General features: G+C 45.3%; 4 protein-coding genes and 1 long non-coding RNA gene across 5 annotated transcripts; 3 read left to right on the forward strand and 2 right to left on the reverse strand.

Annotated features, from left to right (window-relative positions):
- Positions 1-1,594: 1,594 nt before the first annotated feature.
- LOC112884776 lies at positions 1,595-3,035 on the forward strand. The gene is made up of 2 exons (XM_025950336.1): positions 1,595-2,883; positions 2,972-3,035. The coding sequence occupies exons 1-2, from the start codon at positions 1,595-1,597 to the stop codon at positions 3,033-3,035; spliced, it is 1,353 nt and encodes a 450-aa protein (XP_025806121.1).
- A 35-nt stretch (positions 3,036-3,070) lies between these two features.
- Positions 3,071-7,944, forward strand: LOC112877256. Its single transcript, XM_025941501.1, has 5 exons — positions 3,071-4,003; positions 5,680-5,884; positions 6,980-7,068; positions 7,302-7,472; positions 7,561-7,944. The coding sequence occupies exons 1-5, from the start codon at positions 3,086-3,088 to the stop codon at positions 7,684-7,686; spliced, it is 1,509 nt and encodes a 502-aa protein (XP_025797286.1). The 5' UTR covers positions 3,071-3,085; the 3' UTR covers positions 7,687-7,944.
- A 426-nt stretch (positions 7,945-8,370) lies between these two features.
- On the reverse strand, positions 8,371-10,465 carry LOC112877265 (style cell-cycle inhibitor 1-A). The gene is made up of 4 exons (XM_025941512.1): positions 10,306-10,465; positions 10,067-10,204; positions 9,770-9,834; positions 8,371-8,966 (listed from the first exon to the last, which is right to left on the reverse strand). Exons 1-4 carry the CDS (start codon positions 10,352-10,354, stop codon positions 8,739-8,741), a joined length of 480 nt encoding a protein of 159 aa, XP_025797297.1. The 5' UTR covers positions 10,355-10,465; the 3' UTR covers positions 8,371-8,738.
- Positions 10,466-11,459: 994 nt separating this feature from the next.
- LOC112875271 (MADS-box protein ZMM17-like) lies at positions 11,460-13,923 on the reverse strand. Its single transcript, XM_025939068.1, has 7 exons — positions 13,639-13,923; positions 12,651-12,720; positions 12,384-12,545; positions 12,208-12,249; positions 12,081-12,122; positions 11,698-12,011; positions 11,460-11,623 (listed from the first exon to the last, which is right to left on the reverse strand). The coding sequence occupies exons 1-6, from the start codon at positions 13,824-13,826 to the stop codon at positions 11,742-11,744; spliced, it is 774 nt and encodes a 257-aa protein (XP_025794853.1). The 5' UTR covers positions 13,827-13,923; the 3' UTR covers positions 11,460-11,623; positions 11,698-11,741.
- Positions 13,924-17,655: 3,732 nt separating this feature from the next.
- LOC112876372 lies at positions 17,656-20,154 on the forward strand. The gene is made up of 3 exons (XR_003225301.1): positions 17,656-18,146; positions 18,761-18,830; positions 18,987-20,154. It is a non-coding gene; the product is annotated as an uncharacterized LOC112876372 (long non-coding RNA).
- Positions 20,155-23,331: the final 3,177 nt, after the last annotated feature.

The following is a 23,331-nucleotide window of genomic DNA, read 5'->3' on the forward strand; positions in this document are numbered from 1 at the left end:
CCCTAAAAATAAAAACTAGATAAACACATGAATTTAGGAGCAACAAAAAAGATTTACCTAAGTAATGTTCACCTGAGTCGCCCATATCTACATCAACAATATAGTGCAATATAAACTAAAATAGATAGAATATGGGTGCTAAGCGATACAAACGAATTATTTTTGTGATCTCTCTGTTTCGATGTGCACAGTTGATTTTCGAATGTGGTATGCATATTAGGTTCTTAGTTGTTCACTTACAGTGTTTCGCCGATGGTGCTTGGTGACTTGGCATAAATATATGAGAGGATGGCCTTAGCCAACTAGCGTAGCTCAACAAGTTAGGTTGTTTAATTTGTGGTAGAACCGGCATACATATAGGTTGTCCAAGACTTAACACAAGTGTTCGGATTTTTAGATTTATTTCAGAAATTAGCATTTTTATTCTTTTAGTAGCATTTTTATTCATCTGAGGCGGAGCCAGGATTTAATGTTAAGGGAACCAAGAAGAATTTAAATAATCGTCCAGAAAGCAAATATACGTGGACGAGCACCGAGTGCGCTACCAATGATGCTTGAGGTGTACGTGGGCGAGTACTGCAACCTAGGCTTTGGGGAGACTCACATGCGAGTAACTTGGCCTAGAGATCAATTCACATTGGATGCGCTACCGACCGTCGCGTCTAGGGTCATGACCAACAAAGGCAGGTGACGAGCAGTCACGCGGGCTGCAGTGCATGCAGATGGATTCATCCCATCCGGCCTCGTTTTTCAACCAAATACACATTTATATTAAAACTAGATTTTTAGAAGAAAGTTATACCAAATTTTAAATGACAAAAATAAATGTGCACTGGAGTAGTATAATTATAGCCAATTTTCAATTTGAAATGTTGGACCATACTAAACTTTTCTTTGAAAATAAAATCTTAAATTATATACTGTAATTTAATTCACTTAAGAGCATATTCGTTTCATTCAAACTAATTATTTTTATTGTTAACGTTCATTTCTACTCCATTTGACAGCTTCATTTGCAATAAATTGCATAATTTTAATCAACTAATAATCAAATTTCTATTACCTATGGAGTTGGCGTGCATGCATAGGAGGGGCCAAGGGGTGAGGATGTGTGTGTTCATATATATATATGTGTGTGTGTGTGTGTGTGTGTGTGTGTGTGTATGCGCGCGCTTATGTGCATGTACCGTGTCTAAAGAAATTAGATTAGAGTGGCCTCACGTATCAGTAGATGTAGTACGGGGGCAGCGACGCCAGCCACAGTCCGAGCTAGTAAAGCAGGAGGGCTAGCATACATATATAGAAAACATGTAGTACCAGCTTGTTCTGAAGAAATGCATGCGTAGAAGTTGAAGCAGAGATGGGATCTAACTCGATGATGCACTGAAGCTAGAACGTTCAAGCCGATCCCTGTCGCGCGCGCTGTTCTCTGTTTCTTTCATACTAAAACGGTCTATATTTTGAAATGGATGGAGTAGTTTTATTAGATAAATAAATAAATACTATAGTTAGTAGCTAGAGCTTTACACTAGCGGCAGCATGGCCTTTGCTACTTGAACGAACAAGGCCTCTTCTACGGCTTTGATCGGCAGCGATGGTTTCATTTCTCACTCAGATTTCACAGTTCTGGGGCGGATGGGGGCTGCAGATCGCGGTCTATGTCAGCCTGGGCGCTCACATCATCCTCATCTTCTTGGCGAGGAGCCGGCGGAACGGCACCAGCCGCTTGGCGACGGGGCTCCTGTGGCTGGCCTACCAGGCCGCGGAGGTCTCGGCGTTCTACGCCCTCGGCGACCTGTCCCTCTCCGGCTGCGACGACCCCGCGGCCTCGCGCCAGCAGCAGCTGGTCGCGTTCTGGGCGCCGTTCATGCTGCTGCACCTGGGCGGCCCCGACAACGTCACCGCCTACGCCCTCGAGGACAACACGCTCTCCTGGCGCAAAGGGTTCGAGATGGCCACGCAGTTCCTTTCCTCCTCCTTCACCCTGTACAATTACGTGTATCTCACTGGCAGCGGGGTTCTGCTCCCGGCCTCCGCCATGATGGCTGCTGCCGGTGTGGCCAGGTACCTCGAGAAGTCATGCGCGTTGCTCCGAGGCGACCTGAGCAAGATGAAGAAGAGCTCGAGGCGCCGCATCACGGCCGAGCCGGAACCGGAGCCGGAGAAGAAGCCTTATTATTACGAGCTCAACTTGTTGTCAGCCGCAGGTGGAGGAGGAGATAACGAGCGAGCCCTTGTGAATGCTCACAAGCTATTCCCCTGTTGCAAGCGCGCCATGTTTGATTCCTCGGTGGACATGGAGATGGACGCGGCCGATCACTTCCCCAGCGAGAAGATTTTCACGCTGGGGTGGGAGGAGATGCGCGCCGTCGTCGAGATGGAGCTCTCCCTCGTGTACGACATCCTCTACACCAAGGCCGCCGTGATCCACACCTGGCGCGGCTACCTCGTTCGCCTCGTCTCGCCCCTGCTCACCGGCGCCGGCGCGGTGCTCTTCGGCTGGTTCTACCCCAAGCACGACCTGGAGCCACGCGACGTCCGCTTCACCTACGTGATGCTGGCGTCCGCCTTCCTCCTGGACGTGATGTGGCTGCTGAGGGCCCTCGCCTCGTACTGGGCGTACCCGTACCTGAGGAATCCTCGATCAATGGCGGCTTGGCTGCTCCCGCACGCGGTTCGGCACGGTGGGTGGGGCCCGTCGTGCTGCTGGCTCCACCGTGCCGTCGCGTGCCTGGACCCGTGCCGCTGGCTGTGTGGCAAGTATCTGAGAAGCTACCGGAGGTGGTCCGGCGTCGCTGGGCGGTGGTACAACTTGCTGCACGAGTGCGCCGCCCGTGCCGGTGCATCCCCGTCAGGCTGGTTGGAGAAGAAGAAGGAGCACCAGTACCTGGGCTGCTTATTCGAGAGCCGTCAGGGCGTCGAGGAGATGCTGTTCCAACGGATACGGCAAAGACTATTGCCACTGTGCAAGCCCGACGACTCAGCAGCAGGTGCCAGCAGCAGTAACGAGGAAGCAGAACACTACTACACCATGAAGCGAATCACCACGGAGTGGGGGCGTGTGGCGCTGGAAAGAAGAGGTCCGATGGTGTTCAAGGAAGACCAGAAACCCTACATCGGCCTAGAATTCCAAGAGGACGTCCTGGTATGGCACATCGGCACCTTCATCTTCCTCTGGCACCTCCGTGATCACCACCAACTCATCAACGAGCGGTATATGGAAGCCATCGAGCTGGTGTCAGAGTACCTGATGTTCCTCGTCGCTCTGCGCCCTCACATGCTGCCAGGTTTCGTGCTCCGCAGTTTGCTCGAGACAACCTGCGATTCCTTGGGTACTGTTTGGAATCAAGCTCATCAAGGTCATGGCCGCGCTTCTAGCTCTACCACATCATCAGGAAAGGAGAAGCTTGCCCAGATCCTGTACAACAAAATACCACAAGGAAAGGAGAGGAAACACAATAAGACCACTTGGGGTGCGGACAAGGCCGAAACCCGTCTTATCTCGGATGGAATCCTACTGGCCCGTACACTGCTAAAGCCTATTCAGCGGAAGAACCCCAAGCCGGAGAACCCGGAAACATTGTTGGAGCTCATCTTCGATGTGTGGGTGGATAAGCTGATCTATGCGGGCACCAAATGCAGCAGGGAGTCGCATGCCAAGCAGCTCAGCCGTGGGGGCGAGCTAACAACCATCGTGTGGATGATCGTTGAACACGTCGGCACATTTCGCATTGGCGAAAAAATAAAACCCAAAGATAGGAGAACTCCTCTTCGTCGTCCTACGTTGCCCATGCCAATGCCACCACCTCATCCACCATCAGCTTATCTTCCTTGGTGGGCTACTCAACTCCCTTTCCCTCCTGCAACGTCTCCTCAATTCCTTTATTATTATCCTCCTCAGTGGCCAACACAACAACCTTCGTACCCAGAACAACCACCACCTCCATCTCCACCTTCACCTCATGTCGGACTTGAGGAAGAGGATGACGACGATGATAAACAGGTAACTTTTTCTACATTGTATCCACCATACTGATCAAAGCATATCTGTGAGATGAAAAGAAATGTTTCCGTCACTCTCTTCTCTAGCTCACTTATGTATCTAATAATGAATCTGGTTGACAAGTCATTTATCTTAACTTTCGTGCATTCTATATATTTGTTTAGTTTTTCTATCATTAATGTTTACTTTGAGGAAAACTTGGCCATAGTCAACTAAAATGTAGTAGCACTTTGTGACAGAAGTAGAAACTCCGGTGACATAACTATTGTTTTGCATTGTCTTAAGGAAGTTGATGGTCTAGTAGTATATTTTACAGTCCCTCTGTTTGATATTCTCTGAATGTATTTGTTGGGTTCAGTTATTCAATCCGAATATAAATCATGAACATAAATAGATTGACAACCATTATAGGATAATTTAGGGCCCCAATATAGACATCCATAGAACAGCAATAGAAATGAATAGATCTACTACTGTGGACAACAGCTGTACTAGATTCATTAGAGTAAGCATGATGTGCATGGGGATTCCTGTGTAGAACAAGTAACAATAGTGTGCTTGTATTTTTTAAATTTATTTCAGGACAAAGAAAAATGTTTCGGCCAACTACCAAATTACCAACTCAGTAGCTCCAAGATCCTCATTACAAAGAAAAATAAATCAAAACGATATTTCACATATGGTGTTCTGGATTAACTGAACTGCACAAACGGGCTGTTCTGAACTACTTGACTTCAGTAGCTGGCAAATTATCTTTAAAAATAAAAACTTGGAGCTGCTGCAATAGATCACCATTGTGGTATCAGTGTACTGAACACATCCAACAGTCGCCAAAGATCCCCTCACCAACTGCAGCTGCTGTTTGTTTTGCGGTCTGCATCAGCCACCCACCGCTGTTCAGAAGTCTGATCAGTGTCAGAGAGCACCCGTGTCGTTGGTGATTGTTTACGCGTTCCCATGGCCCGACTCCCTCCCGTGATTCGGTGACAGATTAGTTTTTATTTATATAATAAATTTTATACTTAGTTTATATTTAATATTTCTAATAATATCCAAACATTCAACGTAATAGGACTGAAGTTTACTTTCTAGAAAACAAACACACACTTAGTTGGAAATCTTTTATGCCACTTGGTTGGTTGGTGGCTCCCTTGAGACGGCGTTGCAGTTGGTTGATTATATTAAGCCTCAAACCAGTACCAATGGCATCAATTGGACACGGAATTTGATGCCAAGTTCGTGATGTAACCTTCATCACAATTTTGCAATAATAAGGAGTGATCAACTGATCATGCACACGACAATCCCTGCCCAGCTAAATATTGCATTTTTTTGCGAAAACACCCATGTACCTCTCTCATTTCATAATACATGGCCGGGCCAATGTACGGAGGTTTAGAAACTTCCTCCTCTCATCTTGATTTTCATGGTTTTTTGACCTTTTGGTTATGGAGCGGAAGCTTCATGATGAGCTTCTTGACAAAATACAAGTGCGGGTGTGAACTTTCCATATATCATGAGAACTCAAGGGGTAAAATAATAAGATAGCAAAAAAATAAAGGGAATATACTAAGAGGCCTACAATGGGCCATGGCCTAGTAGGAAGGAAATGGCTTTTGCGATTTGCAAGCGCACCACCAACTTTCCATTTTCCATTATATTTTTCCAATCCGCAGAAAAGGCGAACCGAGGCCAGGCCACCACCACACCGAACGAACCAGCGGCGGCAGAGCGGAAGCGGCGCCGAGCCACCAGCCCTTCTCCTCCGCCGCCTCCACAGTCCACGGAACATGGCCATGGCCGCCTCCTCCCGGCTGCTGTGGGCGTCCCGCGCCGCCGCCTACCTCAGGATCTCCACCTTCCCCAGGGCCTTCTCCACCGGTACGTATCTCACCCTCCTCTCCGTCGCCACCTTGCCCTCGGGCGTGGCATGCCGTTTCCTGCGCTCTGGTTCGTGGGATCACGGCTCCTTGTTGTTGGGACGGCATGATCTTGTTGTATTGTGTGCGTAAAGATCGGATTTGGGGAATGATTCTTGATTTGGGAAACTCTGCGCGCATCAGGCGGCAGATAGGTTCAGGGAATGGGGTTTACGACGGGGTCTAGCCGCCGCCGCTCTTTAATTCCAGTTGCTTCGATTCTATTTTGGGGTGAAAGGTTTAATCTTTTTTCTGAAGATGAATGCGGTGTCCGTTCAGGATGCTTTCACGGTGACATGTATGGAAAAGATCGTAGCTTTGCCTTTGGGGTATATGCTACACCGCTATCTTTGGAAGATTGATTTCTCAGATTTAGATTAGTCTCAAATGTTGATGAGTAGGGCAATGTTTCACAGCCTGAAATTAATTTGTGTTGTGTTGTTTGTTTGATGCATTTGGATATTTTTTATTATTATTGTCTCGATACCATGCTGCGAATTGCTGACTCATTGTGAAATTTTCATATTGGTTCTTGCAGGATTCTTTGTACATTAGAATTTAGATACATGCATCTATTTTTAGGAATAGGCTTGTATGAAAGATTTATTAGAAGAAAAATGCTGACTGCAAACATAGCACAGACTACAGATATAGGTCTCTGATAAGATGATGGAATTTCACAACACTGCAATTATTAAGTCTTTCTTCTTTGCCTTTTGTCTTATGAATAGATAGCTGTGTTGGCAAAATTGTGCTTCAGAAGAGGTGCAGAAGAAATTGTCTCAGGAACTGAGATTTGTATTGTTGGGTTTGTTCTGTAAAACATGTTTGAGAAAAAAAATGGTTTTCTGCAGGAGATTTGATTTTCTATCAAATATTGACTAAATATTGATTGTCGAAAGCATCCTTTTTTTCTTCAGTTTAACAGATAGATTAGAGAAGTCATGGGTTGGGTTGGGATAGTACTTTTTTATGTGTGCATTGTTGCTCTGCGATGCCACTTAATACATACAACATTGCATGCTCTAAATCTTTTTCATTTCCCCCCTTTTTTTAGTGCTGAAGGATCTGAAGTATGCTGAGACTCATGAATGGGTGAAGGTTGAGGGTGATTCAGCAACTGTTGGGATTACTGACCATGCCCAGGTTGATACATTCATATATTTCTATTACTGTGAATGCGAAGTATGAAGCAATTCTAAGCAGCCCTCCATATGTTAGGTTTATCCAGTGCTGCAGTTGTTATCCATACTGATAGACATAATGCATGCAATCTGTTGCTTAGATATGAGTTCGAATATATTCTATCATGTTCAGCATACAGTATCAGGGTTTGCACTGCTTAGCTTAAACATTTGTTTCTTTCCTTTGGCTTCTAGGATCATTTGGGTGATGTTGTGTATGTGGAGCTGCCAGAAGTTGGCATCAGTGTATCCCAGGGAAAGAACTTTGGCGCTGTTGAGAGTGTGAAGGCAACCAGTGATATCAACTCACCAGTATCTGGAGAGGTCGTTGAAGTGAATGAGAAACTCAGCGAGGAACCTGGATTGGTAAGCATTGCGACTCATAGTAGCCAGGACTCAACTGAAAGTAAACCTTTCCTTGGTAGATTAGTCAATATTTACCTTTTCTGGTTAGGTGAATGGAAGTCCATACGACAAGGGATGGATTATCAAGGTTAAGCTCAGTGATTCAGGTGAGCTCAGTTCACTGATGGATGACGAAAAGTACTCGAAATTCTGCGAGGAAGAAGACAGCCATTGAAGAAATAAGAGTGTCTTCTGAACATCAAAGACCTGTGTTTCAAGCTTTATCAGTGCTTTTGGTCTCTGAGACCGTCGCAAATTGGAAAGGTTCATGGCATGCAATAAATTAGTTTAGGGTTTGCCTCTTCAAGGGCCTGAGAACTCCGAGTTGTAAAGGACATGATCGAGTTTCGTTCTCTCATTCTAGTTGCAACGCTCATGAGTTTTCGTTAACTGTCTCTGTTTCATTCCTTGGTATACAAATTGTTTGGTCCTTCGTTGATGGTTCAGAATGTTCGGCGGTATTAGTATTACTACTATGCCTAGTGGGCAAACAGGGGACCAATCTGAGTTTACAAAGAGACATTGCAGCTTTTGATTCACTAAAAAGCTGTTATCGATGACGAAATTACAACGCAAGCAAGAACGGCACGAAACTCTTCCAAACAGAACGATACTTCAACATACGTAAGGACCAAACTTGGCATCTCCGGAATACCAAAGCTCAGTTCTTACGCAAACAGAAGATAACGCAAATCCATGGCACTGTAAAACTGCACCTTAAGCTTGTATGTCAGGTAGATATATCCGGGGGTGAGAAAGATTTACCATTACTTGTCTCATGAATTATGATCCACTCAGATAACAAGTATGCATCCCGTTCCATGCCAAAATAAACGCCAACAGGGGGATCTAAGCCATGTAAATGTAATGCTGCTGTTGAAAACCTTAGATATTAGCATTGCAGGAACATAACATGCCCTTACGGTCAAAGCAAAGCTTTTTCTCAGGAAACAGCAGGTGCTTTGCTCATCTTCAGGATCCAACACTAATGATCATTGAAAAACTAGCATTAATGTTAAACACTGGATACTAGAGAGTAGAGAGACCTATGATTTACCCTCCTGCTTTAGAAACACATTCTGCACATCAGCTTAAATACAATAACCTAGAAGATCAAAAGTAGTTGTACTGGTACTGGTACACCACAGGTCCACAACTATGTGAAAATCCCACGAGGAAAAACACAAGATGCCTCATGCTGCAGACCATGATGAAGCAGAACATGCCTCATGCTTTGATGTTCCAATTGTGTGCTGATCGTGGACCGCTTGTAATCCCCTCATAGTATTGTGATGGCAGCTTTCCCTTGTTCCATTGCTTCACAAACTTTAGGAACAGATCACGAGCAGACTCTGAAGAAAGATCTGAAAAATATTTGCCTTTTTCTTCCTTCAGCCAGGTGGCAAACTCATTGTTCTTTGCAAAGTAGTCATCTTTAGATATTTCTTTGAAGACCTGTTTCAGCAAGGGGGGAATATGAGAGACAAGGATAATTCAAGGCGGGACAAAGGGTCTGGGCAAAAGAGAAACTGAATTCAGTAAATGTCAATCAGTCATGTCTTTGCAATGAGATACATACCCCATTGGCCCAGTCAAATAAATTTGATTCACTATTTACTTTGAATATAAAAGAACCATTGGTTCTTAACAACTAGTTACTTTGAATATAAAAGAATCTCATTGCCACCAACTGATCAGGATTCAGGAAACCATGACATGTAAAAAACATCATACTCAATGTAAGCACACCATGGTTGTAAAAAACTTTCAGAAATGTACGTACTTATATTTCAGTCCGTTACAGCATAAAAGGTTGCATGAAGAAAGCAACATCCTATAAAGCACTAAGTGCTTACAGCTTACTTACATAGCTATTTCAGGTTAATGCTAACAACAAATCATGTTCCTCAATTCATCATAAGGTAAACACGTTATGGCAAGTTTCGATCTTCTATTCAGCCTACAGATGAGAAATAGATTCTTGGAGATTTCCCTGATTCATTCTTTCAAGAAACACCTAAAACTGGAAACAAGTTCTAAGTTTGGGTCTGCACTTTTACTTGTACGGTAAGCCAACACTATTCCTCAAATTGGTTCTATTTCAGAGCAGTGTTCCACTGTCAGACCATTATACCCATGAAAAGCTCAATCTTCTACAGCAATTTATCTACCATGTTCAGATAAATCAAATCATTCCTAAGCAAACTATTTATTCAGTAATGGCCAATGAAACAGAGGATATGGTTCATTGAACTCACTGCATCCTTGTCTTTTCTCTTGCTCTTCTCCTTCTCTTTGGAATGTCTCTCCTTCGAATCCCTCTCTGCAATGCAAACAAACACACACACACACATCAAAACCAAAACTTAGCAACACTTCATTGCACATTATCATGTGTACTCGCCTACTCGGAGCTATCAGAAATTGAGCTAACAGCCTAACATACAGAGGTTCAGAGAACAAAACTACACAAAGATAAGTGGATACAGACATAGAACAGAAAGTATTGAAGCCCCAGAGCTGGTTGGTGGCTGTGACGACAGAAAGAACCCAACCTTTGGCTTTCTCCCTGTCGCTGTGCTTGCTCTTCTTCCTCTTCTTGTGCCTGTCGTCGTCCTCCTCCCTGTCCTCCCGGCTGCTCCTCCTGCTATCCTTCTTATCCCGCCTCCTCCGCTCCCTCCCCTCTTCCTCCCCTGAAACAACCAAGAGAAGAGGATTACCGCTCCGAAGCAAAACAATCAAGCGGATGATGGGTTCGACCGCGAGAGCGGAGGCGAAAGGGATCTCCGGGTACCTGAGGAGGGAGAAGAGCGGCGCTTCCTCGACTTCCCCTCGCCGCCCATCGTCGCCGTCGGCGGCCTCGTCCTCGTCCCCGTCCCGGTCCGCCGCCCGACTGAGAGAAGGAAGAAGGGTACCGAGCAGTTTGGGGGAATTCTCTCGGAGCCTCGTGTTGGGCCTAAGTGGATGCAAGGCCCATGTATTTTTGGCCCGCCAAGTCGGTGGATCAGAAGCGGACGGTAATCCAGCCTAGTGGGAGAGGGCTTTTACGCAAAGGGACTCTACCGGGTGGCGATCGTGGCCGTGCATACTCGATCTGACGGTCAGTGGCGACCCGTTCCTGATCGGGATGGGTCCGCTCACGTGCACAATTGCTGCTGGTTCCCATCCAATTCCCAATTCCGATGTCTCCAAAGCCATCGTCGAGACCGGCGCGGTGCAGGTGAAGCAAGCTTTCTACTCTAAAGACTTTGACCGAGCTCCTCTAGTGTCCGTGTGCATCATCCGAGAGCTGAAGTCTCCAATGGTTGATAGTTTTCCTTTTCCCCAATGGTTGATAGTTTCGATGTACCATTTTCTGTCAACTTTTAAGCCAAGAAATTGTAATAAAGTAGCGCAAGCACGTAATAAGCGGTATTGGGATGTGAGTGTTTTATGAAGATGGATCGCATTACGACCACTCTTTCTAACTATATTCTAGGTCATGATGGTAGCGAGTGATTCACGAATGGTTCAATGGAATGCTAATTTCTTATGACGAATATTGGAATGCTGGGATCTAATGGCATCGTCGTATAGCTTTGCTAATATCAAAAATTATGGATAACCCAACTCAAAAAGTCAAGGATTTCCTCGCAACAAAAAGGTCTTGATAGCCTAATATGTGAGTAGTAATAATCAAGGTGTAAACTAGAGATCAGCTCATATTTGAGAAGAAGAAAAAAAACCGCACAAGCTATGGTTTTAACCATCACACTCACGCTATGAATTTAACCGCCATACTCACAGTTTAAAAAATCACCATACTCACATAAACACCGAACATTACCATAATACTGTTATTACCATTGCACGGACCGGAGTTCACAAACCTAGGTCGATCCCACTAATTAACCATGCATTATACGAGAGGGTTTCAGTTCCGACCAATTAGGCTACTGACTTGTATTTCTCAGAAGCACAACTGAATTATCCATATACTAGCTAATACATACATACATACATATATCTTTTCAGATGCCAACTGATGATGATATGTATGAGCTCTCTGAACACCCAAATAAACTCCTCTTCCACCATGCATGACAGTCTTCTCCTCCCCATGGACAGTTAATCTGCAACAAACAAATAGTTATTAACTACAAATTTATTTATAGGATAAAAAACAGAAAGATGTAAATATACACACCTGAGTGATCAGATGTGTGCATGGCTAGGCTAGCTGGGCTGGGCTTACCACAGCTGCAGGCCGTGGCCATGGAGGCCGCCGCACGCCGGGTCCTGCAGGTTGGGCTGCGTCGGCTGCAGCCGGAACCCGACGTCGGGGTGCAGCTGCGGCGCCGCGGGCGTCAGCTGGAGCGCCGTGCTCGACGACTCCCCGCCGTAGTAGCAGCCGGAGTGCGGCGGCGCGAACGCCGGCGGCGGCAGCATCGCCAGCGGCGCCATCTCCCCCAGCTTCACCTCGCCGCCCTGCAGCGCCGCCGCCTGCTGGTTCTCGTTGATCTGCGGAGCCCAGCGCAGGTAAGATAGAATCAAGCTTGAAGAACAGAAGAACATTTCTGGATCACGTACCATGCGGTACAGGAAGGTGTTCTGGTCCTCCAAGATGTGTTCCTGTCCATTGACAGATCCAATTGCATTAAGAACCGATCCAGCACTCATATGATCATGAAAACATGTCTGTTGGATTGTGGATTACCTTTCGACGCAGGTTGTCAAGCTGTTGGTTCAGGAGCTGATGCTGCAAGAGAACAAGGATTCAGGCATTGTTGATCAGGTGGTGATCACAGTACATTGATAGAACTAGTACCACACCAATTACTTGGTGTACTACTGCAACTGGATCTGCAAGAACTGCAACTAGTAATGTAATACCTTTCTCGCGCGAACTTTGGAGACGGAGTACTCGAGCTGCTGCTCGAGGTCGCTGATGTCGTCGAGGGTGAGCGAGGAGAGGTCGTCGCCGGTGTACCTCCTTATGCCCGTCTCCAGCTTGTCCATCTCGTTCTTCATCCGCGTCATCTCCACAAATATTTGCTGCACAAAAACTCGACTGGTTATATATATACCATGCTCATATAATTAAAGAGAAGTTAAATTACTAGGAGTACTTCATGTTTTTGTGTTCGGACTTCAGACTACCTGATCCTGGTTTATCTCCTCAAAGTGGGTGTTGGTAGCGTGCTGGTACTGCTCAATCAGCTCCTTCAAGCTGAATTTAAATTTGTCAAACATCATCGTAATAACAAACATATTTATGCATGTCAGAAAGTTAGTAATTTAATTGCGGTGCGATTTACAGATCCATTTATCATCGCTAATAAGCATCTGAGGCTAATGATGTAACTGTATCTCAGTAAGGTAGCGAAATTACTCGAGGAATTTAATTTCGTTTTGTTTGGTTAACATCAACATGGATTTGGAATTTCAGATTTTGCACGGATTATAAATATCTTAGATTCATAGGCTACTTAAAATACAAGCTAAACAGAGAAATCAGTAGACATTCTATTCTGCTGTATCAATGCTTATATGATTAACATGCTTAAGAAACCACTTAACTTTGGTATCACGAGAGCTGAAAAGAAGAAAAACTTCCAGATTCTTAGAGTGAAAACAAGTGCGCAAGTAGTTCGATTTCAAGGAAATTACAAAGAGCATCAGGAGGGTTTGTGATGCATCAGTACTAATAATTGTTCCTGTGCCTATTTTGACCATGAATTCTTTGCAGTTCAGCAAAAATCAAGGGATGCATGCACTCCATTGTGTACGTAGTTACAAACAGATTGCTGAAGAACCAAATAAAATTAAAGAAGGCAGCAGGGTGAATCCAAGAAAAGGGGGAAATCATCTATGAGATCTGCACACTAGCTACAAGTGAAACGTACTAGACTAGCTGTAGATCATACTCATATATAGATTTTCAATGTTCTGAAATCCTATAGATTATCAATGTTCTGAAATACTTGAGCCAGAAAACTACAGACCAAGGGAAAATCTGAAAGGTCAGTAATAACTCATTGTTTCTGCAAAACCCTAAAACAAGGCAGAAACAAAAGCCTGGGCAAAGAAACTGTGTTGGAGAACCAAGAAAACTGATCGATCGGCGGTTCGGGATGGTGGATCTAACCTGCAGGCAGGGCTGCAGTACTCGAACATCTTGCCGGTGCTGGAGAAGATGACGACGCCGACGCGCGCGTCGCACAGCACGGCGAGCTCGTTGGCCTTCTTGAGCAGCCCGCCCCGGCGCTTGGAGAAGGTGACCTGCCGGTTCGTCGAGTTCTCGATCCGTTTGATCTCGATCTTCCCGCGGCCCATGGCGCCCGGCGGCCGGCGGCTACGATCGATCCAAAGGCAGCACGTCGATCTCCCGCTAGAGCTAGCTGCCAGGGAGATCAGGAAGAAGCAAACTCGCTTTTGCCTGCATGAGGAAGCAGCAAACAAAGGGGTTAACGCGCTAATGGACGAACACGAGTTGAATCTTGTTGGAATTACAAGCATGAGGCACATGCATGAGCTCAAAATGAACCTAGCAGTCACATAAAGAAAACCTGATATGTATAAAAGGGCACAATCAGAAGTAGAAATTTTGTCTAGTTCCATTGCGAAGGATGAAGAACTAGAAAAGGCTACATTTTTCTTGAAATAATCACAGAGGAGTAGATGGAGGTAGCTAGAGGGAGAGAGAGAGAGGGCTGAGCTATACCTTGTAGAGGTGCTTGCTTGAAAGGCAAAGGCAGGAGGGGCAGAAGGAGGGACATATATAGAAGGAGAGCAAGGTGCAGAGTGCTGGCCTGGCCGGCTTCTCTAGTACCCGGCCTCCTGCCACCGTAAATGCTACTCCCCAGCAGTAACTTGATCTTTGACTGTGAGGGAGCGCGTACATACCAAATTTTTACTAATGTGTGTTTTATTGTTCCTTGCTGCAGATTGGCCGTCTACTATATGTATGTGGATCTTTTCAGACTTTAATCTGGCACAGATTTACGAAGTGCTTAATGAAACCCTTCTTTAAATTCCAAAAAGTTCCTTATTTAATTTCATAAAAAATATTTCTTTAAGAAGTTGTCTGGGCAAGTATTTCATTAAGAAAGAAACAGAACTTTATAAAACGCACCCGAATTAACAGCAAAAGACAATGAAAAAAGTTACAAGGCAAGGAAAGAAGAAGAAACGGCATACGGCTAAGCACAACGGAAAACTAGCCGTTTGAAAGGTAATAAAGAACAACAAGCCAACCATGCCAGCCGTGATCCAGCACCGTCCCTCCTGACTGGCGTCCATGATCACGCGCAAAGCCACCCGCTACTCTACCTTTGAACACTCTTGCCATTTTTTCTTACAACCAAATAACTTCAAAATTATATACGGCCATATAAGTAAAATGCACCGCCGATCCTTAAACGTTTACCCACTGCAGTGCATATCATGTGTGTTTACATGCAGCTCCCTAAGCCACTCAACGGGTCAAAGCAAGTGAGAAATATCCAAATCATGTGACCAGTCCACGCATCTGCATCTGCTCCTCTCATCACATCCCTGCGTGTACACATAAGCTCGACGCAATCATGCATTTCCTGCACGGATGCACGAGCCCTGCGAGTCTGTGACGCACACCCCCGATCTTCAGAAACGCACAGCACCCAAGCAGCAGGTTTATTCTTCAGATCAGAGGTCGTCTACCTGCTGCTCATGGACGTTCAAGGCAAGTGAGGGCCTGTGAGAGGAGGCGTGTGAGCTGGTGAGCTCGCGGCAAGCATCGATCTGCATGGCCGCACAAGGCGCCATGGAAAGCAACGTCGAGCTCAGTCGTCTCAGTGTAACCGCCCTCTGACGGCGTGGCCCAGCCCGGTCCCCTCCGGCTTTGCCGATCTGGGCAGGTTCCGGCGGAGGGCCGCGAGGAGCCAGCGGCGGGGACGCCTCCCTCTTATGGCAGGTGACGACCCGGGAAACCCTAGCTGCTGCTCTGCTAGCACATTGAATCGCAGTGGATGGTTGCTTGCTTGCTTGACTTGATGGGGACTGCATGATGCCACCTGCTTGTTCAGATGGGCTGGACTAGTGGTGGTGGGGTTGGCCTGCACTAGTCCAGTTTTGGCAAGGAGGAATTTCCTGATTAATTTGGCAGGAATTATTTTTTGAGATCCTTTTTTTTCTGCCAATGCAAGAATCATTTTATGGATTGGCTAGGGTTCATATAATCTATGCATGGTTCGGTGTTTTACGCGAATTTGATGCCGGGGGATATATTGCATCATGCATGATGTGATATAGTTTTTTTTTCTTGCCATTAGATGTGATAACTTCAGTGTTCCTTTTGTTGGTGCATCTCAAATTCAGATGTGTATTTTTGAGGAGGTATGCTACTAACTGTGTCCATTTGTTTCTTCACAAAAAGAAAAATAACTAGTCCATATGCAAGGCAATACTATCCAAATTCTGGGAACCCAACTAATAAGTGTTAAATCATTTTCCTAGACTAATCAATTCAGTCCTACTGAAGAAAGAGAAATTGCTAACTAATTATCCTGCCATTACCATTGTCGGATACCATGTCCCAATTAGCAATGCCAAAGTAAATTTTTGGAAGAACATTAATGCACTTTCATAACTGGCTATTCGTGTTCATGTTTGAAGTGTTAACAGTACCATTTCTGAGCGCATATATATGCACACACAGAGCAAACATACGAGCAAGCACAAGAACTTGAGTTCATCAGAACTGTGTAAACATGCTAGTTGATTTTTAGAAAAACTTTGCAGTAACCAAAAGTTAATTGTACCAGTACCGATGTGCATTCTTACCCGTAGATATGATTGGCCACCTGCTCATCTCACACCCAAACAAAAATTGATCTGTATACTCATGACTGTTTGCATGCTGTGCATATATATAGAAAGGGGACGTGGCTTCCATTTGTGCAGTGATGATAGTGAAAAGAAACCGCCATCCTTTTATAGCTGACGCATGAAAAATGGTAGAACAGCCCATAGAGTTGAAGTGCTCACCAACTCGGTTTCTCTTCAGTTGATCATGACAAGCACGTCAAGATTCTTTCTCCTATCTAGCCACTTATTGTACAAATTCATATTTTTCAAAAAAATTGTACAAATTCAGAGAGTAAAAAGTGTAAAAGTTAATCCAAAAGCACTCATTGAAAGTTCATATCAGTTTACGGAGGAAAACCGCTTATATTTTTTCCACACTAGTCGATTCAGATGATTGTTTTTTTCGTTCAGTAGTACGCTAGATTGAGGGTGCGTTTGGTTCAGCTGTGAGCTGTGAAAAAGCTGTTGTCAGATATCTGCTGTGAAAAAATTGATTTGAGATGTCTGCTGTGAAAAAGCTGAAAGTCGTTTTGTTCAAACTGCTGTGAGTTGTCGATTGTGAAAAAGTTATATATTGTCTTTATGCAAATTGACAGTATACAATATTTCTTTGTGATGACCAAATTCTTTTTCCTTTAAATCTTTATTTTTATATATATATAAATATTTGGAGTTAACTTTTTTTATTCTTTTTTATTTTTATTTTCCTATATATGAAATTTTTTATTTTTTATATATAAAAAAGAATTGAAATGGTATATATGTGACCAATAGTAGATGTGTAGTTTTCGGAAAAACTGCAAAAGTAGAATACAACCCGCTTTCAAATTTGTACTGCAGAAAAGCAGCTTTTTCAAAGCAGCCGCAGAAAAGCTGAACCCCTTTGCTTCAGCTTCTGCTTTCTAGAAGCAGAAGCAAGTTTAGAAAGCTAAACCAAACACAGCCCGAACACGTGCAATGACGAGTTGCTTCACAACCAAAAAGGAAAATAAATAAATCAGGTATATAACGCAGGATAGGTGGTACAAGAATGAAGCAGGATTTTAGAACTTGCATGATCATGATTCATCTCTTCATAACGAAATCTGGACGGAAACTCGGGCGTAAAGTCGGGCCACGTCGCCCGTTAAACCGCTAACCGTCGGATCGGATCCGCCCAACTCGCGACGTAGGCCGTCCGATACGGGTCTATCCGGATCTCCCGCCCGTCCGCACACCCACGGCGCTCGCGAATCCTCGCGAACCCGCTCGTAACCTGCGCTGCCGCCGGCCGCCCTTCGTCTGCGCGGCGCTCCTGCGCCTCGCTCTGCCTGCAGCACCACCCGCCGTCCGCCTGTCGTCCGCCGGCCCCGACTCCTTTCCCCTTGCCACGGCCGCCGCATCGTCCCCACCTCCCGTGGCCTCCAATTCAGCTTGCGTGCTGCCGGGGACGCCGCGGCCAGCCACCTCCCTCTCTTCTCCGCTCCCCCACCTCTGCCCTGCTATCCCCTGTACTTCAACGTGGGTAGCGCTTGAGCCATGTCCAATGCAGCAGTTTGCAGTCCATGCGTTGGACCATGCCCGTGTGCTGCTCCCCCTCCCCGGAGTGCAATGATGGAGGTCACTTCGGAGAGCAGTTTCCACGGCTGCAGGTCAACGCGATGTCGGCGCAAGCAGCAGCTCCATCTATGGCCTCCAGCGGCTGCGCCATCCCTCCAAGGCTGCAATGCCCTTTGAAAGCGACCAGCGTGGCCTCCCCTGCCTCCAAGGTGTTCGACAAAATGTCCAGCCCCTTTACTCCTATTCTATGCTACCAACGTTAAATCTCAGGTTGGTTTACAGGACTGAAAGCTTACCAACTCTATATCATGATATTTTAGGGACAATTTATCATAGCACCTGATTGTCACAAGCTTGGGTGGCACTAATACTCTGACCTGATGATCACAAACTTGGGCAGACTCACCAATTTTGCATTGCCATCTGATAATCACAAATATGGCGTCACTAAGAAGCTGCCAGATGTACAACAATTTTATTTAAGGCTAGCATATCATTCATTGATACCGCTATCATGAGATACTTGTTCTATATGAGCAATTTTATATATGCACGTCTTATCACTCAGCAATTCTGGTAGAAGATGCTGTTGCCTTGCAGCATATAGGGATCCTGTTAGTCCTGTGAAATATTATGTTTGTACTTTGTAGAGCATTGCCCTTTGTTGTTTTTATGATCTGAGTAAAATGATATGTACCCAATTACGCAGGGAAACTAGACTTGGCAGAGAGCGTAACAGTCCCATACAAAATTATCATGCATAGTTTTTCCGAGATACCATGCATTGTTATTTATTTTGTCACCTAAGAATTTAATAGACATGGATAGTAGATTAATGAACATAGTTTTTTTAGAAATGAGATTAACAAATATACACTTTTCAGAACTAAAAGCAATCATAATGACGGCCATGTGCTTTCTAAAGATCGCAGAGACTAAAGTTTTTCTTTACAGGTAAAACTCTATCCTTCTTATTAGTTAACGCTGGAATCGTTCCAGGTTTCTTTTCGAATGCCTTGTTTCATTCTTTCTGAAAAAAAAGTTCATAGTTTTCAGACTAGAAATTTGTGTTAATGCATTTCTAAATTCAGCTCTTAATGACTTCGGCAGATGAAGGCGGCTCTGCTTGATTGCTGCCACTCATGACCTCGTACTGTTGTCGAGCCAACCTTGAAGGAAGGGTCCGTTAATCCTGCTGTATATGACATAGGGAGAATTTGATAGTGCCTCGTAATACTTTTGTTAAATCTGACGAAAATGATGTGCTCTCAGAGGAGACACTAATCCAAGAAGATCAATTGCGCTTCAATAAATAGGTGTGTAGTGACAAAATATAAGCTCTCTAAGCAAAGATAGCCAGGTTGAGCTTTCGGAAGATCAGATTGCGGACAAAGCAACTGCTCAACCCAACTTACACAAAGGACCCTAGAAAAGATTAAAGATAAAACTACAACCAGGTCCTCTGAGCCTGCCAAATACATCTCCAGGTGCTGAGAACCGTCGCCGCCGCGCAGACGAACGCCGGAACCAGCCATCAGGGGACATACACCGAGATCAGGCAAAGCACCATAGCCTGCAGGCGTTGGAAGGAGCCGCAGCAGAACCCCATCATCGACGAGGTGAATGTAACTTCGAAAAAACATCGGCCGGGGATACACCCCGTGCTCGCCTCACCCTGGAGCTTCTCACACCGCCAGGAGACGGCAAAGGAGGAGAGAAGCTCCACTCGCCTGCAGACCATAAATCATGCAGTCGCCCATCCGAAGACCTTGCAGCTCGTCGCCGTCACCCCCGCAAGAAGCTAACGAAGTGCCGAGCGACTGACTCCTGTACAGAACCTCATAAACCCATCGCCGGCGGTGGAGAAGACGCCGACGAGGCAGGGGAAGGGTCGGAGTACCTTATTCCCAAGGAGCGACGGTGCCCCCGCCTCACTGCCGCCGTCATGGAAACCAAACCGTCTGCAGCGTGGATGTCGCCACCGTCACCGCCGTCACCACCAACGCCCCATCCGCCGCGCAGGACCAAAAGAACCGGCAGCCACCAAATCGGCACTCTAGCCGCCACTCTGTTCGCCTCTCTCAACTGTAGCAAGGGAAAGAAGACCCTCAGCTTGCCAGTGACTTTGTGTGGTGTGAGGTCCACGAGGGTTCTAATTTCATGAAGACATGGGGAGAGGTGAAAATGCAGCGATAAGCTCTGATAGTCATTATTAGCCAATGTGCAAATATGACCCCACTGCCTAGGTTTATTATGTTCCATGGCAGGTTTATAGTGTCAGTGAGAGAATTGAAGCTCACTGTTTTTTAGATTCCTTTCTCTTGCTTAAGGATATGTGCCAGATGCATAATACTCCATTAAAGAACTTTTAAGTACGCAGCAAATTTAGATATCGCAGCATCGTGTATAGAAATTGACGCATACGAGCCCAAAAGTGGATCTCTCTCGTGTCTGAATTTTTTTTAGAAAGAAGGGAAGCTCCCCTCGTTTCATTTCATTAGGAGCAAAACGAAACAGTATACAAACAGCAGTTCTAAAGCAGCTACTTCTAAGCGCGCCCGCTCAAAGGTTAAGAGGGTTTAGAGCTAAGCAAAAGTGAAAGCCATAAAATATGTTAAAATGCTTTGGTCCAAAAGTTTCAGATTATTCCTTCATCTGACTTTTGGATCATCATGCTTAGGCTAATCATAATGGGGTTTCATGGCGAGTTTCGTGACATTAATTACCATGACACATTAGCATTTTTGATGATGTGGCACTGATTTAATGAGGGAAGAGAAGGAACCAGTTTCATCCACACGACACTCTGCTAACTCATTTCCAAGACGTTGGAAATGGCGTGAAACGACCACTGTGACCGCCGTTGTTTCACGGGGGATTCCATGCACCACTAGATCAACTAGCATTTAATTACACTGGTTAGCTTTGGAAACAGTGAAATGAAACTCTCCATTGAGGCATAGTGTTTCATTCATCCCCCAAGCTGATGCGGCATTCTTGGAAATTGGGATATGAAATCTCCCATTATGATTAGCCTTATTTGGACATCAACAGTGAAAATCAGCCGTTGCGAGTTGCGACGAAGAACAAGCAAATGGCAAAAGAGAAAAAAAAACTTTTAAGGAACAAGAGATACTCATGCTTTTTGGTGGAACCTAAATATGCTACAAGTAGAACACACTCTCCTGCTTATACTGATCTTCAGTAAATATATTTTAAATATATTAAATATACAACACAGCTTGTGCAATGTAGAATTTTCTAAATATGAGCTGTGCTTTTCTGATCTTTACTATCTAAAAGTGTAGTATGCCACCAAGATAAAGTAAATTCCCCTGAAAATTAGAATATGTTTAGACTAACAGAACATCCAAACAGACCCATCTCCGAATGGCACATCATATGTATCTCTATATAATAAAATAAACGAACAGCACGTTGTGTTGATAACAGTCTTAATTAGGTGGTCGTTGCTACTGTAGCAAGTACTAAAACATTGTTTCTATGTTTCTTTTCCTACCCCTTGGATTATCCTTCTTGGATTGCAAGCCTTAGACTCTCTCGGCATACCTTGCCTGTGTCTTAAGCGGTAATTACTGAAACATGGGCAAGTGCTTAGGCAGTACCTTAAGCTTGTTTGCCCTGCAGGGGCTGCAGGAGCTTGATACGGTCTCTGCTGCTGCAGGAGGGACATTAGGTCCCTTTCAGCAATTGCTCGTCTTGAAGACAGTAAGAGATTAACCTACTGGTGAGCTTTCTGTTGTGGTTAGGCGGGCATGCATGTGTACGGGGGATGGACACCATTGGATGCCGTTTGCCATCTTGCAGCGCAAAATGAAATGGGGGCACAAATACATGGAGGTTATGCTGACTTGGTAGTGAGGAGTACAGGACGTAAGAAAGCATATGACATACATGTACCTTAGCTGTGAAGTACTCCCTTCATTCTAGCTGGGTCCATATATAACACATCATCTGACAACCTACAGAACATCTGTACTAAAAACAGATTAAAAGAAATCAATTATGTTTAAGGTTGGAACAGATTAAGGCATGTAACAATGGCTGTTTTTTTTCTCCTTTGGCTCAAGGTGATGTTTCAAAGCGTTTGTTGTTTCACCGAGAAAAAGGCAATCATCATCTCAAAAAAGAAGGAAAAGGCAATGATTTTAGGCTGGTATACGACCGGCGGATAGCTGAGGAAAGGAAAAGCCTGACACTTGCAACAGGGCGTGCGTGGTTTCATATAAGATGTACGCAACGCTGATATAAGATCTACGCAACACTGAGGAAAGGAAGACTCATCAATTTCCAGCAACAATTGATTTTTTTTTGTCATATTCTCCTTACTTGTAAATTCAGTATCTCGCAACTAGTACATTTTCCCCAGAACTGATGTACTATTATAATATTAAGATTGCTGCAGTTACTCAAAAAAATTTTGGTTGGTTGTGTTGCGGTGTTGTTATTGTTGTTGTTATTTTTGGAAATGTAGTTGTATTGCAGTAAAGATGGGCGTGGATCGACCTTGGAGCTAGCGAACCATATCCGGTCCAGTGATCCATTTGATGTGGAGCACCGACCGCTCCATTTTTAATCAGCTCGCTGACCCCTGTTGCTCCGATGGATATCGCGGGTCGAACCAAGTGCTGCAGCACCTCCTGTTTTTCGAGACCTGCTGCTGCCCTTCGACGCCACTGTCCAGTTTCCCTGGCGGTGACTGTGGGCTTCCAAGCTCCGCTCGTCGGCAAGCTGCGTTACTACGCGGACACCGACGATGTCTGCTTCAACCAAAACTTTGGCGTCAAGTTCGCTGTCGGCGACGAGTATCACGACGTGCACACATTCAAGCGCTCGTTTCAGAGGTCGACATGACCTTGTTGCCGGCGCTGCTTCTAGTCATGCAAGGCATACACCTGAACCAATCGAACAAGAACAACAACCAGAGGATCCTCTTCCTAGACATGCTCGACCTGTCCGCGAACAAGGTTGGTGGCACGATCCCGTCGCAGCGCGGCAGCTGCGTCGCGCTCGATCACTTCAACTTCTCAAGCAACAGGCTGCACGCGCGTGCTCCTAGGGTCTGTCGCGGCGCTGCCACGCAGCCGTTCCTGCAGGTGCTTGATATCTCCCTTGTGGCGTTTGATGGCAGGGGGAAGGCAATGGGAAGTTGGGTCGGTCCACTCGACCCTCCGTGGGTCGAACCACCGCTCCTCTTTCATTCCATTTGGCAAACTGGTTCTCCATTAATCTTTTTTTCTTGGAGCGGGTCGATGACCTGATGGGTCAAACCGAACCATCCCCATCGTTCTATTGCAGTAGGACGATGATTTTATCAGAGCTCAAGGCCTCAAGCTGAGACTAAGAAAATTGGGGGCAAGGAGGGTCGAACCATTATTTGTCCATGCTGTGAGCCCGTTTTTTGTTGGCTAATAGGCCAACTCCAGTTATTGGG

This window comes from Panicum hallii, chromosome 1 (assembly GCF_002211085.1).
Source record: "Panicum hallii strain FIL2 chromosome 1, PHallii_v3.1, whole genome shotgun sequence".
Lineage (NCBI taxonomy): Eukaryota > Viridiplantae > Streptophyta > Magnoliopsida > Poales > Poaceae > Panicum > Panicum hallii.